The following is a 12,327-nucleotide window of genomic DNA, read 5'->3' on the forward strand; positions in this document are numbered from 1 at the left end:
TCTGCCTTTCCTGGAAGGTGATTCCTTGATCCTCCTTCTGCTGAGACTTGACAGCATATGTGCACATAGTTATATATAATCATGTACAATAAAGACTCCTCTTGTGCTGCAAGAGTCAATGTCTATGCCAGGAAAATAATTTTATATTTGTTTCTCTTAGCTATATTTAAAGCCTACTGTGCTGCCCAGGAGGAAATTCAGGTTTACACTGAATAACACTTAACACTTAAGAGAGGAAAAGAAGTTTCAGTCAGATAGATAGTCAAACATGGATCTTACACAATGTTTAGATGATATTTTAGTGTCTTCTGTACCACCAAAGACCTGTCCTGTGCATCTGTCCAGTTTGTTGAACAAAGGGCCCAGCCTACCAAGAGCAGGGTTCTTTCCTCTCCAAGGTGACCAAAATAATTTGCTTTTCTGGCTCCCACATAAAGAAAAACAGTTCCACTTGAAGAAATAAGTGTTTTCCACTAGAAACTAGTGTTTCTAGCTTGACAGCCAGCCTTGTTTCTGAACTATAACTTGATAACCCTTTGAAAGCTGCTGTCCAGAGCAACTTCTTGTCATTTTTCCTCATGACCTTCCACGGGGCTAAACAGGCACATTTATGCAGTAAACAGCCAATAACTAGGTCACCACAGATTATTCATAAATTATTACAGTGCAGCCCTACTTCCACTTGGAAATTCACACTAAGTGAGCTGGCTATTAAAAATCTTTCTTGCAAAACAGTGCTAGATTCAGCATAGCAACAACACGTCAACTAATACCTCAGGATTCAGTACACAAGATCTTCTGTTATCTGATATATAAATGAGAAAGGGAAAGAAGCTAAAGAAGGCAAAAAGGTAAACTGAGAACTGGAGGGACAATATTGAGTCTGCACACCTGGAAAACAGCCAAACTGGAGGATACATAAAGGTCTACAGAGAAACAAAGGGGAGATCACACGAGATCTAGATCAAAGCTTCTGCTGAATGAGAAAACTGATTTTATACACACATTCCAGCCAATAAAAGGCTGTCAAGGCTGCCTTTGTTTCCTTGCATCCTTGCTCACACTCTTATGGAAATTATTCTCTGGCATACTTTTCCCAGCACACCAGATGGTACCATCCATTCAACATCACCACTGGCACTGCCACACTTCTTGATTTTTCAGCAACAATGAGGCTGTCAGCAGCCATTTCCTTTGCTTTGGTCCAGAGCAAGCTGCTGTAAGTCAAGGTCTTGGCTGAGGTCAGGGCCTCATGTCACATCCATTGCCTCATTGTCTGGGTGCTCCATGGGAGTTCACTTTCTTAGGTAAACTTGGGATAGCCTTCTGTTGGACACAAAGGAGAGATGGGCACATGCCACCCAAAAAACCCCAAACCAGGAATGAAACTGCAAACACAAAGTCAAGGAAGAGAATGAAGCATCTAACTAGAATCACCTAAGTAGTAATCAAATCAAGAGTCATTACCCATGTTAAGCCTCACTGCCTTGGGGATATTCTCCTCTACTCACTCACTGTTCTGACTGGGATACAGGCTGCCAACACCAGCAGGATTCATCCCACCTAATGCACGAGCCCCTGTGTGAGCTGGGTGTCTATTCCAGGCTGTGGAATCAAGTGAATAGCTCATCTGATCAAACAGGTAGGTATTTGGACTTGGACACAGACAATCAGGAGTTACACAGCACACAAATGGCTCCCTTTGAAGTCTCCTTTAAATATTCTGAAATATTTTTGATTCATCCTGAAAAAGGCTCTTGTAGCACAGTCTTCCAGAGATTACTAAAAAAAAAACCCCAAAACAACAACAGCAACACGCAGCCTTCTCACTAAGCAAAAATCAGTATTTTCAGACACAGTTCAAAAAACCAAGGCAACACACAACCCCAGCCAAAAATAAGCTTGAATACAAATTTCATATTTTATTCCAGAAGCATATACAACACCACTGCTCTGAACAAAGTCTGCCTTCCAAGGATATCATATAAAGACCAGACCTTCCCAGGGTAACATTCCAGGACCAGGGCAGGAATGGTTTGGTGTCAGGATTGGTGGCAATGTAAAGAAATGTGCAGCACTCTAAATCCAGAGCAAAGGACCAAATGGAAAGCCAGCAACCTTCAGTGAACTCAGCCAGGGTCTAGGCTGTCATCCACAGCCTTCAAAGACTTGACAATGTCAAACAGTGACCACTGTGGCTGTCTCCTAGGAGCACTGGTACAGCCAAGCCTGCAAATCCTGCAGCCCAGCCAAATGGGCTACCTGATCCAGAAAAGGCCAGAAGGTCTCATCTGACTTAAGAGCTGAGGAAAAGCTGACCTTTATTCATCAAACTCTCCAGAGCCCACTCCACTTGCTTAAGAGGACTGGATCTGATCTCGAGGGAAATGAACTCATGTGCAGCAGGTATGAACTGAGAAGCCAATCAAGAACTCAGCCAGCCACATTCTAAATCATCTGAAGACCTGTCAAAGCCCACTTAAAGCAATTCAGAGTCAGACCAAAGCAGGCCCTAAGTCTGACAAAGAACCTTCCTTGTTCCAAGTTCCCTCTTGGAACAATAAATTGCCTTTCTAAACAAGGCAAGGTAAAGAATCCACTAAAGTTTTGTGAGGTTTCTGGCAAGGTTTCCAAAATAAACTGGAGAGCTTCAGATCAAGAAGCTCAGAAACCTGAAGGCAAACAAAACATGGATTGCACCTAAGAAAAGAACATACACATGTACAGGAGTCATCACTTGTGTTCAAAGCTCAGTGCTGGAGCTGCCAACTCTCTCTTGCTAATAAGTGTCAGTTGTGAATCCCCAGTAAAAGGCATTTATGTGAAATAAAGAGATACATCAAAATTCAGCTTTAACATCCATACCTAGTTCAAAGCAAGTACAAGTTACATTTCACTTTGTTCCCTCCCCTGAACAAAACTGTTCACATCATTCAGAGCACACGTGGATCAAGACCCTCTGGGGACTCAGCAAAACGTGGTTCCAGTACTGCCTAAACTTCATCAAAAGTATCTGCAAGTAAAGAATGATGACTATAAAGAATACTTCTAAACTTACAAGTTTTGATAAAAACCATAAGCACACCCTGTCCATGTCTTTTTTTCATAAATGAGAACAAAAATGTTACTGCTGTCAGACAGCCAAACTTTACTGACTTCAAGCGACAGGAAAATGAACGACCAACAGGCTCACTGCAGAGAACCAGCATCTCCATTTGTCAAAGCTTTGTCAGCCAGCAGAAAGGAGGAAAGAAGGAAAGGAATTCAAGGAATACATTACACCAATCTAAAATTAGAAATCGGCTCAATAATGGAAGTATGCCAGCACTAAGAGCTACAAGGTTCAAGCAGATGCCCAGCCAGAGACACTGGGAGGACAAATTACACAAAAGACCTTCTGGCACTTGCACCCCAGCATCACATAAATATGCCACACACCTGCTCGAGCAGGATCCATCACCCACAGCAAAGATTGGACCATACAGCTGGCACATTCTGGGCTAGATTCAGGAAGATCTGTGACAAAAGGGAAAAATGCTACTCCTGATACTACAGCTGTATGCTCACTTTAAGGTACAGTCCTTTTTTTTCTTGGTCACTTGATCCTATGCTGTCCATTTCCTTGGGCCACCAGAAGTATTTTCAGAGTTTTTCCAGATTATTCCAAGCCCTCCACAGCTTGTGGTTCCGACTGGTCCCACACCAGCTTAAAGAAAGGGAAAGGCACAGAAGGGCTGCCTAAAAGGAAAGGGTCTGCACTTCACTCTTGTTTTTGGGGTGGGAGGAATGACTGCTCAATCAAGGCTCACAATGCATAAGTCAGCTAGCACATGGTCAAATTCCCAGCTCTACTCAGAGCTGGGAAAAAAGGATTTCTCATTGCTATTTACAGCCTTTAGCAAGTCATGTCATTTCTCAGAGCCTTCAAGTGGGACAATGACCTCACTGCAGTATTTAAGGCTACTCTGAGACATTATAAAACATAAAAGGTTATTCCTCTAATTAGAGGTTGTTGTTGTTGACAATACAGCTGCACATTTCTATCTTTTCTAAGGCAGAGTTAGTGGGCAGAGCTTCTAGTGGGCCCCAGTCACAGATTCATGCAACAATGAAGCACCAAATCCCACACTTAGTGACTCTACCAACTTAAAAATTGGTTTGAAATGTTCCCTGTAAGCATCACAGAGCTTATTTTAGACTTTATTTGGAGGTTTTGGTGCTTGTAAGAGTTCTGCTGTTGCCAAGAACGAAGTTACTTTGTTTAGACTCTGTTACAAAAATACTCCCATCATTTACAGAAGTTTTTAGCACTCCTCTCTAGGAAGGAGCAACTCCAGGGTTGATAAATAGGGAATGGTACAAGCTAAAGATTGCCAAGGTACAGGAGAACAGAGAATCCCAGGATCACAGAACTGTTCAGGCTGGAAGAGACCTCTGCAGATCAGCCAGCCCAAGCCCTCTGCCTCGACAGGGTCACCTGGAGCTGGTGACACAAGAACCCATCCAGGTGGGTTTGGAATGTCTCCAGAGATGGAGACTCCACAGTCTCCCTGGGCAGCTGTTCCAACCCTCTGCCACCCGCAGTGTGAACAAGTTCTTCCTCATCTTTAGGAGGAATGAGTTTTAGCAATCGTGCACCTGAAGCAAAGGCATCAGGAGAGTGCTGGAATTCAGCTTGGCAAAGAACAAGCACCAATCTGACCAAATTCAGGCTCTAGGGAAATTTCTGTTTGTGCAGGGAGAGACAGATAAAAGCTGCAATCATTATTTTCTGAGACACTGGTAAGCACAGGGCATGATTCAAGTCCCCTATGTCAGTTAACCATGGATAATCCCTCCAAAACAAGTACAGCTCCAGTCCAGAGCTGCAGGAGCTCAGCAAAGCTTTCCTTCAGCTGTGACAGAAAGCTTTGGGAGGGGCAAAGGGGTTGTCTCCATTTTGGTGTCTAATCACAGCTCAAAAAACTGAGCTCCTCCATCTGCTCTCAAGAAGCCAGGAGAATGAAGAACAGTTTGAATTGCTTAAATAGAAATAGGCTGCTCAGCAATTGGCCAGACAGAAAAGTGAAGGCTGAGGAGAATGCTGGAACAAAGTGAAGGGAGGCAATGGGGAGCAACAAGAGCAGGGCTGGGTCTAATTAAAGGATAATATTTTGTCTGAAGTGGGCTATTGAAAAATAACCTATCCACAGCCTGGAACTGAAGTGAATTCAGAGTCCCAAGCTTCTTTAGTCCTCTGCTCTCCACACTCCAGTGCAAAACTCCCAGGACCACTGTACCACAGCCAGTCAGCATAAAGAACAACTCAGTGCTATTACTGCAAATTACTTGTAGTTCAAACTATTGAGGCTTCTGCTGGGAGTTCAACAATTCAGAATGCTGGTAATCCCAGTTAAAAATTGAGATAATGCTATACATGGGATTCAAATGTTTTTTCAGCATTTTAAAAGCAAAACCTGTCCAGCTTGCACAACAGGTGAGATAAGAACTAAAACTCTTAATATATGATGATATAATTTAAAGAAGTATCTCAATAAATTTACACAGAAGTTGAACCAGCTAGTTAATCACGGACTTTCTGACTCTTGAAGTAGCTGACATTCCAACCCAAAACATTTGGTTTTACATCACTTTATTGCAATACAATTTATTTATAGTCATGTCTGTAGTATTCTTTGCCACAGTAATTTGAAATCTAATTTTCTACTAGAACACTATTCAGCCTGCTGCAACAGTTCAATCCTACATAAAAATCCTTGGCAGATTTAGCCTTCTGAAAATACCACTCCAAAACCCTTCTCCCTGCAGCATCTTGCTGACATGTCAAACCCCACCACTCGAGTGTTGCTTGCCAGAGGCCAGGATTAAGCAGGGAATTTGCTGTGCCACTGCAGGAGGAGGAGGAGGAGGTTTGTTTGAGCCATTAAATCCAGAGGTACTCACCACTTTCCAGCGATCTTTGACCACGTAGTTGGTCGGGAGAATGTCGACCTGCTCCCCTCCACCACTCATGTTTGGTTCGTCCTTGATGACTGCTGCTAGGCACTGCATTTGCCAGCCAGAGAGTATTTCAGTAGCTCCCAGTTTAAATGAGCCATTTATCTGGGGGGAACAAAAAAAGGAGCAGGGGGAATGAATGACAGAATTTTTACAGGTCACAGTGCAAGTACATGCTGCATTCTCACAGGTTTTGCTTGTGACTAAATCAGAGCCAGACTTTTGGGAAAGAAGGCAAACTCACCCTGCAAACACCTGAGCTCACTCCATGCATGACCTGACAGACACAACCCTGCTCCCAGTCAGCAGCACAAACTAAAGGGTGACAACAACCAGCAGCTACACCGTGCAGGAGTCCAGAGCTCTTGGGCTTGACAATGCAAGGAGAATCCAACACCAAAACGTCGCAAGGGCTCTCATTGTTACCAGGTGAAGAAGTCTTGCCTTAGCAGAGCAGCTGCTACCTCAGCAGCTTTCATGGCTTGCGTTGGATGGCATCCAACACAAACCAGAAAGGTTTGCCAGGTATTGCATTCAATAAGCCTAAAAAGTGTGAGTAGGGTACAGAAGGACTGTACAGGGCCAGGGTTACAGACACATCACTGTAATGAAGAGCCAAGCAGAGCAGATGGGGAATGTCAGAAAAGGCTCCAGCCAGGTGCAAGTTAGTCCTCCTCAGACCCTACACACAGTGTAAAGCTGATCAAATTAAAACACACAGAGATAACTTGTGCCTGTGATGTTCATCTTGCCTCTTTTTCCTGCTTTTATATGGAGCTCAAGATAGCCTATGTTGATATTAATTTTAAGGGGTTTTTGTTATAAATCTTCAGCAAAAATGACTTTCAGAAACACATTAACTTGGCTTTCCCAGAAGAAAATGAATGAAACAGGCCGAATAAAAGATCTTCCTCAGATAGTGGCTTTAGAATTAGGCTGTATCTTTTACTAAGCATGGATCTTGGCAATTCTATTGTCATTGCCCCAAAATATGAATATCTTCCTTTCTAAAAATGAGTGTTACTGTAGCACTCTGGTTGCAAACTTAGATTAACAACATAAATACCAAATTTTTAAAAAAATACTAGAGCTGGTCACTCAATGGTCACATTTCTTCAAGTTCAAAAAAAAGGCAAAAAAAGTTACCAGTTAATTATGAGCTCAAGTAGAGAAAATAACTCATTCCCTAGCAATAAAAGGACTGAGAGGGAAGGCTGTGAAGGGGCCAGTATGTAATGTGCACAAGGAAGAAGCAGACAGAAGTGTGTCAAAAGTGCAAGACAAAGGATGATCAAATAAAACATGAACAAAAGATCTCAGAGATCTTATAAAAATCTTCACAAAAGAAGATTTCATTCCAGATATAGAAGATAACTACATGAAAAAAAAAAGAGCAGCAGACCAACTCAGCAAGAGAGCTGCTGAGAAATGTTCAATTCAACATCTGCTAAAGGATAATCAAAATAATAGAAGAGAAATAAGAAAAAAAAAACTGGGTATTAAAGAGATTCAGAAGAAAGGTGCTGCAAAATGTTCCAAATTCTCACTGAAAGAGTCCTGCATCTCTATGGGGTAGCTGTGCTTTCAATCATTGGGTACAGAAGTAAGAAACTGGAAAGAAAAAGTACCTGCTGTGTTTGGCAGCACAACATTTGTGCTTCTTCTTCTTCTAATGAGCAAGTGGAATGCCATTCCCAAGCTCCTTTATGCTCACCAGAACACCTGAACCAGCCATCCCCAAGCTACCAGTGAGCACCGAGCACACACACAACCTCCCTGCACATCACCTCAGGAGGCACAGGACACAGAAACCCTGCAAAAACCTCCCTTAATGGTGGCTTTTCTTCTGGTATTTAGAGAAAATTTAGTTAAATATAGACTGCCCCAAACTTTTAACATTACAAACAATAACAAGACACAGAAATAGGTATCCTCTCCCTACTCTTGAAGGTCTCCTCACATCACTTTAGTGAAGATTTCAGTCTGGTCACTATGGTGGAAAGTCATCCCAAGGAATAATTTTGGAGGAGAGACTGAACATGGAAGTCCACGAGCACTCAAAGCCAGGCAAGGTACAATCGCCTTCCCTGGTGCACTATTCCACTTTCCTTTATCAAAATTTTAATACATGTGTACAAAGATATCATGTCTGTTATTTAAAGGAATCTGGCTTTGAAATAGAATAAAATCCTCCTGGGCAAGGCCATGAATAGCAGACATTTGGCAATGTGGAATTACAGAACTAAGTTTACAGACATGCTCTGGTATCACCAGAGTAATGCAGCCAAAGCAAATGCCAATTTAATTACAGGCTGAAATGAATTCCAAGCTGGTTTAGATCACAGTAGCAGCACAAATTCGAACTTTATTCCTGAGGTAGTACAAATACAAGATGTCAAGAGATTCTTGTATCCCTGTCCCATGAAGTCGTGCCAGGGAGTTGAGCAAGCTCTAAATCTGCCTTCCTAGAAATAGCAAGTGAAGCACAAAGGAAAGCAGCTGAGAAATAAACAGGGACAACAGCAGGACCAAATTCCATCTCTTGGCCAACCTCAGCATGAAGAAGTGTGAAATCAGCTCTTCCTCACTGATATCTCCTTCAGCCAACTACATAAACTTTACAAACATACAAACTTTATTGCTTTATAAATTTAGTCTTGGCATTTATAATAAAAGAAATGCAAAAACCCCATGTTCACCAGTACACTGAAAGTGGCAAGAGCAGTCTGAGGAGTCATTTTATATGCCTTTCCAGCTTTTATTCTCTATCCTAGATACCCATTCCTAGCTAACTCAGATCAGGATACTGGCCTAGATGGACCTGTGGTAGGACTCACTATGGCCTGACTTGTGTTTTGGTGAGGAGTGTATTTTCAGCAGAAGGAGTGTATATATAATATATATGTCTTCTTTAGCTCTTCAAGTTGGCCAGAGAACAAAAAAAATAAAGAGTCAATGGGAAGAAGTCTCATATACACAACCTATACATCTTTACAAGGTTGTCTTTTATACCGGCAAAATTTTAAACAGCTTTATTGGAATAAAAATATTTCCTAATTTTACAGGATTATAGCGTTCTTAAAATTAAACCTATAAATACCAAGCACACCCTGTAGGAACTCCTAATGAATATATGAGATCTTTGCTATGTTGGCTTGCTTCAGTCCCAGTATATCACAGTTGGAGTGCTCAAAACACAACCCACTCACATCAAGCTCAAAACTCATCAGACATGAGGTGGGTATTAAAGAGCAGGACAAAGCCATGGAATTCTGTCTCTCACCACCTTACTAAGGGTCTTCATCTCACTGTGGAGGAATTGCAATATCCCACTTCATTTCAGGACACATCCTTACCTCTGGAAGTCTACAAGTTAGAACAATTTAGACTGCTGTAACCCATGGCCCTCTTTACTTGATCAAATTCCCCATCATGAACCAGCTCAGGAGCATGATCCCTCCTAAGAGTGGATCCCAGCGGTGTTGTGGAAAGTTGATGTAAACTACAGGGTTTTTAGACAAAGTTGGATAACTGCAAAACCAAAAGCAGCCCAATAAACTGCAGTCTAGAAATCAGGTCAACCTCCCTGTTCAATACCTGCATGAGAGGAACAACCAAAAAACAGTTGTAAGTAAAATTTAAACATAATTTAGCTGTTCCCAATATGAACACGAATGAAACAGATGGGCTGGGGAATAAGATGAGAATATAACAAGTAAGACTGAGAATGCTTGGATGTAAGAAAACAAAAACCAGTGGAGTTTCCAAGTGCCACTGCTCAGCAGCACTAGGGCTCAGTTAATGGCAGCAGTAGCTGCATGGGCTCAGTGTCCCTCACTGTTTTCCAACATCATCTCCTTCCAATACCAACCATAAAAATGAAATCACTCACATTGAAACAAACAAAAAGCCCTTATACCTTTGTACCATGCACTAGCATTCTGTTATCAGGGTAGGAATGTGTGTAACAGTGCAGGAAAATAAGTTGATTTTAAAAAAATACAGTGCACAGGACTAACAGCCCCTCAGCCCTGGAATGCACCATACTCCCTGCTGAACTTGAAACAGCAATGAAAAACAAGCTATTCACTGCTAGGGTAGGTGTGACAGCAGGAGCTCATAAGGTTCTGAGTTATTCCTTGAAGAGATCTCCCCTCACTGCCTGCCCCTGCTGCAGCAAACCCTGCTCAGAGAGCAGGCTCAGCTCCTGTCAGCTGCAGCCCAAAGCCTCCTCTGGGACATATTCTACTCATAGGCAGGGAATGGCACTAACCTGAGAAATTCTGGACTTGATGTTCACAGCATTTCACTTCTGTAACAATCAAAACATCTAAAGGTGAGGTTGCAAGATGCTGGGGCCGTTTTTCATCTTTGAACGGTTTATGGCCATTAAGGAGTAACTGGGAAAAACAAACAAACAAAAAAAGCTGCAATCAAGACAGACTGCAATCAATCAAGGTCCAGATTCTCTGCTAACACGAGGCTGCACTGAGCAGAACATACATATTAAACACAGTAACAGATGCACCTTGGCAGCATTATTATGGCTACCCAGTTGCACAGCCAACTGAATTATCACTGCCTGCACAGCGAAAGCAACAGCACAGGACCAGAGGAAATCAAACAAAACCCCCAAACAAACACCACCACACTGCCAGGGACTGCACTCACACACATTACAGAGCAGTCAGACACACCAGTAATTTCTGTGCCAAACCCACCTATATCTGCAGGAGAATCAGCACAGGTAATTATGACAACAAATCATTAGGAACACACGGCAGATAAGCACGCCCACACTGCCAGGGGTTTATGTGATCCTAATCCTCCCCAAATACATCTCAGCAGTAAAAGCAAAACAATGGGGAGCAGGACAGTTTGAAAGGAAAGTCTGTTATTATCGTCCACCAATCTCCTTGATAGAGTTTCTCCAAATTTGAAACAAGCAGAATATTAAATCCAGCTCCAGGAAATCCCTCTGATATCATAACCAGCTCAACCTCCACTAATTTAACAGGCAAGCATTATGGTTTGCCTACAATGAACATTTAACTGCAGCTTAAGTATCTGTACCTGCAAAATCAATATAAATCACTACTGAAAAGCTTGAGTAGTCTGCTGGCAGCCAAAACAAATATATCTGAATAAAAGCAAGAACTAAACATAGGTTGTACTTATGATATCAGACTCAACCTACACCTGACCCACAAGGGTATGTTGTCATCCCCTGATCCTGGACCAGAGTGTGACCAGACCCTCAGGTCATGCAGAATGTCCCATCAGGCATGTCCTGTCCCTTCTCTCTGCTTTTGTGCAGAGCCTCTTATTCACCTTCTATCAAATGTGGCCATTCCAAGTCAGTTTTCAGAGTGGACCTTCCTTGAGTCCTTATTCTTGAAGAACAGATTTTTATCTTGAAAAAACCACTCAGGCACACAGCAAACTGATAACATCTGCTGCTCAATGGTCTTATTATAACCTATTATATCAGGTTATTAAAGGGCCCACTGCCTAAGATCAAACATTTTAAACCTCCATTCCAGAAAAAGCTGTGCTCATCTTACTTACCCATTCAAAAATTTTTATGATAGATGCAGTCACCATAACCATCAATTATTAAATAAACTTGCCAAAAAGTTCTTTAGAGGTTAGGAACATAACACTGAGTTCCTGATGAGAGATGTCATCATTTGATTCAAATTCTGAGAGACAGGGTATTTTCCTAGGAAAGTTAATGTATTTACAGATTTGCCATGTAGACTTCATATTACCAAGCAGTTTCATCATAAAAATTAGCATAAGTGGGGCAACTGCCACTTGCTGCACTGATGTCACATCAGACTTAGTGACACTAAATGGGACAAATTTTTTTCAGTCTTCTAGCCCAATGTTGATCACGACAGATATTCTATTTGTTATTACACAGCAGAGGTTTTCTGGGACTGACAAAACCATAACAAATCATGCCAACTGTTAGTCACTTAAATCATCCTTCTACAGCCCATTTTCCCATTTTTGTAAGGAACTCTTCCCCCTAGCAGGAGCATGCTCAGGGAAGCAGGTTCATCCCTCCTCTGCTGCCTGCAAATCTCCAGTTTCATTCTCTGGTCTTCTGTCTCATCCCTTTTTAGTTTGCAGACAGCTGGCTAAGGGAATTTTAATATTTGAGCATTCAGGAACCACTCTGGGAGTCACACTGGCACCACTGGACTTTTGTGCCCTCACAGGCTGTGTTCCTCTTTTGCTTTTGGTGTCCCTTGCACACGCTGCTTGGTAAATGGGGATATTTGGTCTGGGGTCTTCTCCTGTTTTATTTGAGCTCCACAGTCT

General features: G+C 42.2%; 1 protein-coding gene across 3 annotated transcripts in view; it reads right to left on the minus strand.

Moving 5' to 3' along the window:
- The window catches only part of TTBK1 (tau tubulin kinase 1), a 100,613-nt gene that overhangs the window by 78,203 nt on the left and 10,083 nt on the right, over positions 1–12,327 (minus strand). For 2 of the 3 annotated variants that reach the window (XM_063152660.1, XM_063152661.1), the window contains exon 2: positions 5,944–6,102. In XM_063152660.1, coding sequence (XP_063008730.1) covers positions 5,944–6,051 — 108 coding nt within the window. In that variant the 5' untranslated portion in view covers positions 6,052–6,102. Of the gene's footprint in view, positions 1–5,943; positions 6,103–10,270; positions 10,398–12,327 lie in introns of all 3 variants that reach the window. The other variant, XM_063152659.1, reaches the window with a different exon arrangement.

Source organism: Melospiza melodia, chromosome 3 (assembly GCF_035770615.1).
Source record: "Melospiza melodia melodia isolate bMelMel2 chromosome 3, bMelMel2.pri, whole genome shotgun sequence".
In the NCBI taxonomy this organism is placed as follows: Eukaryota; Metazoa; Chordata; class Aves; order Passeriformes; family Passerellidae; genus Melospiza; species Melospiza melodia.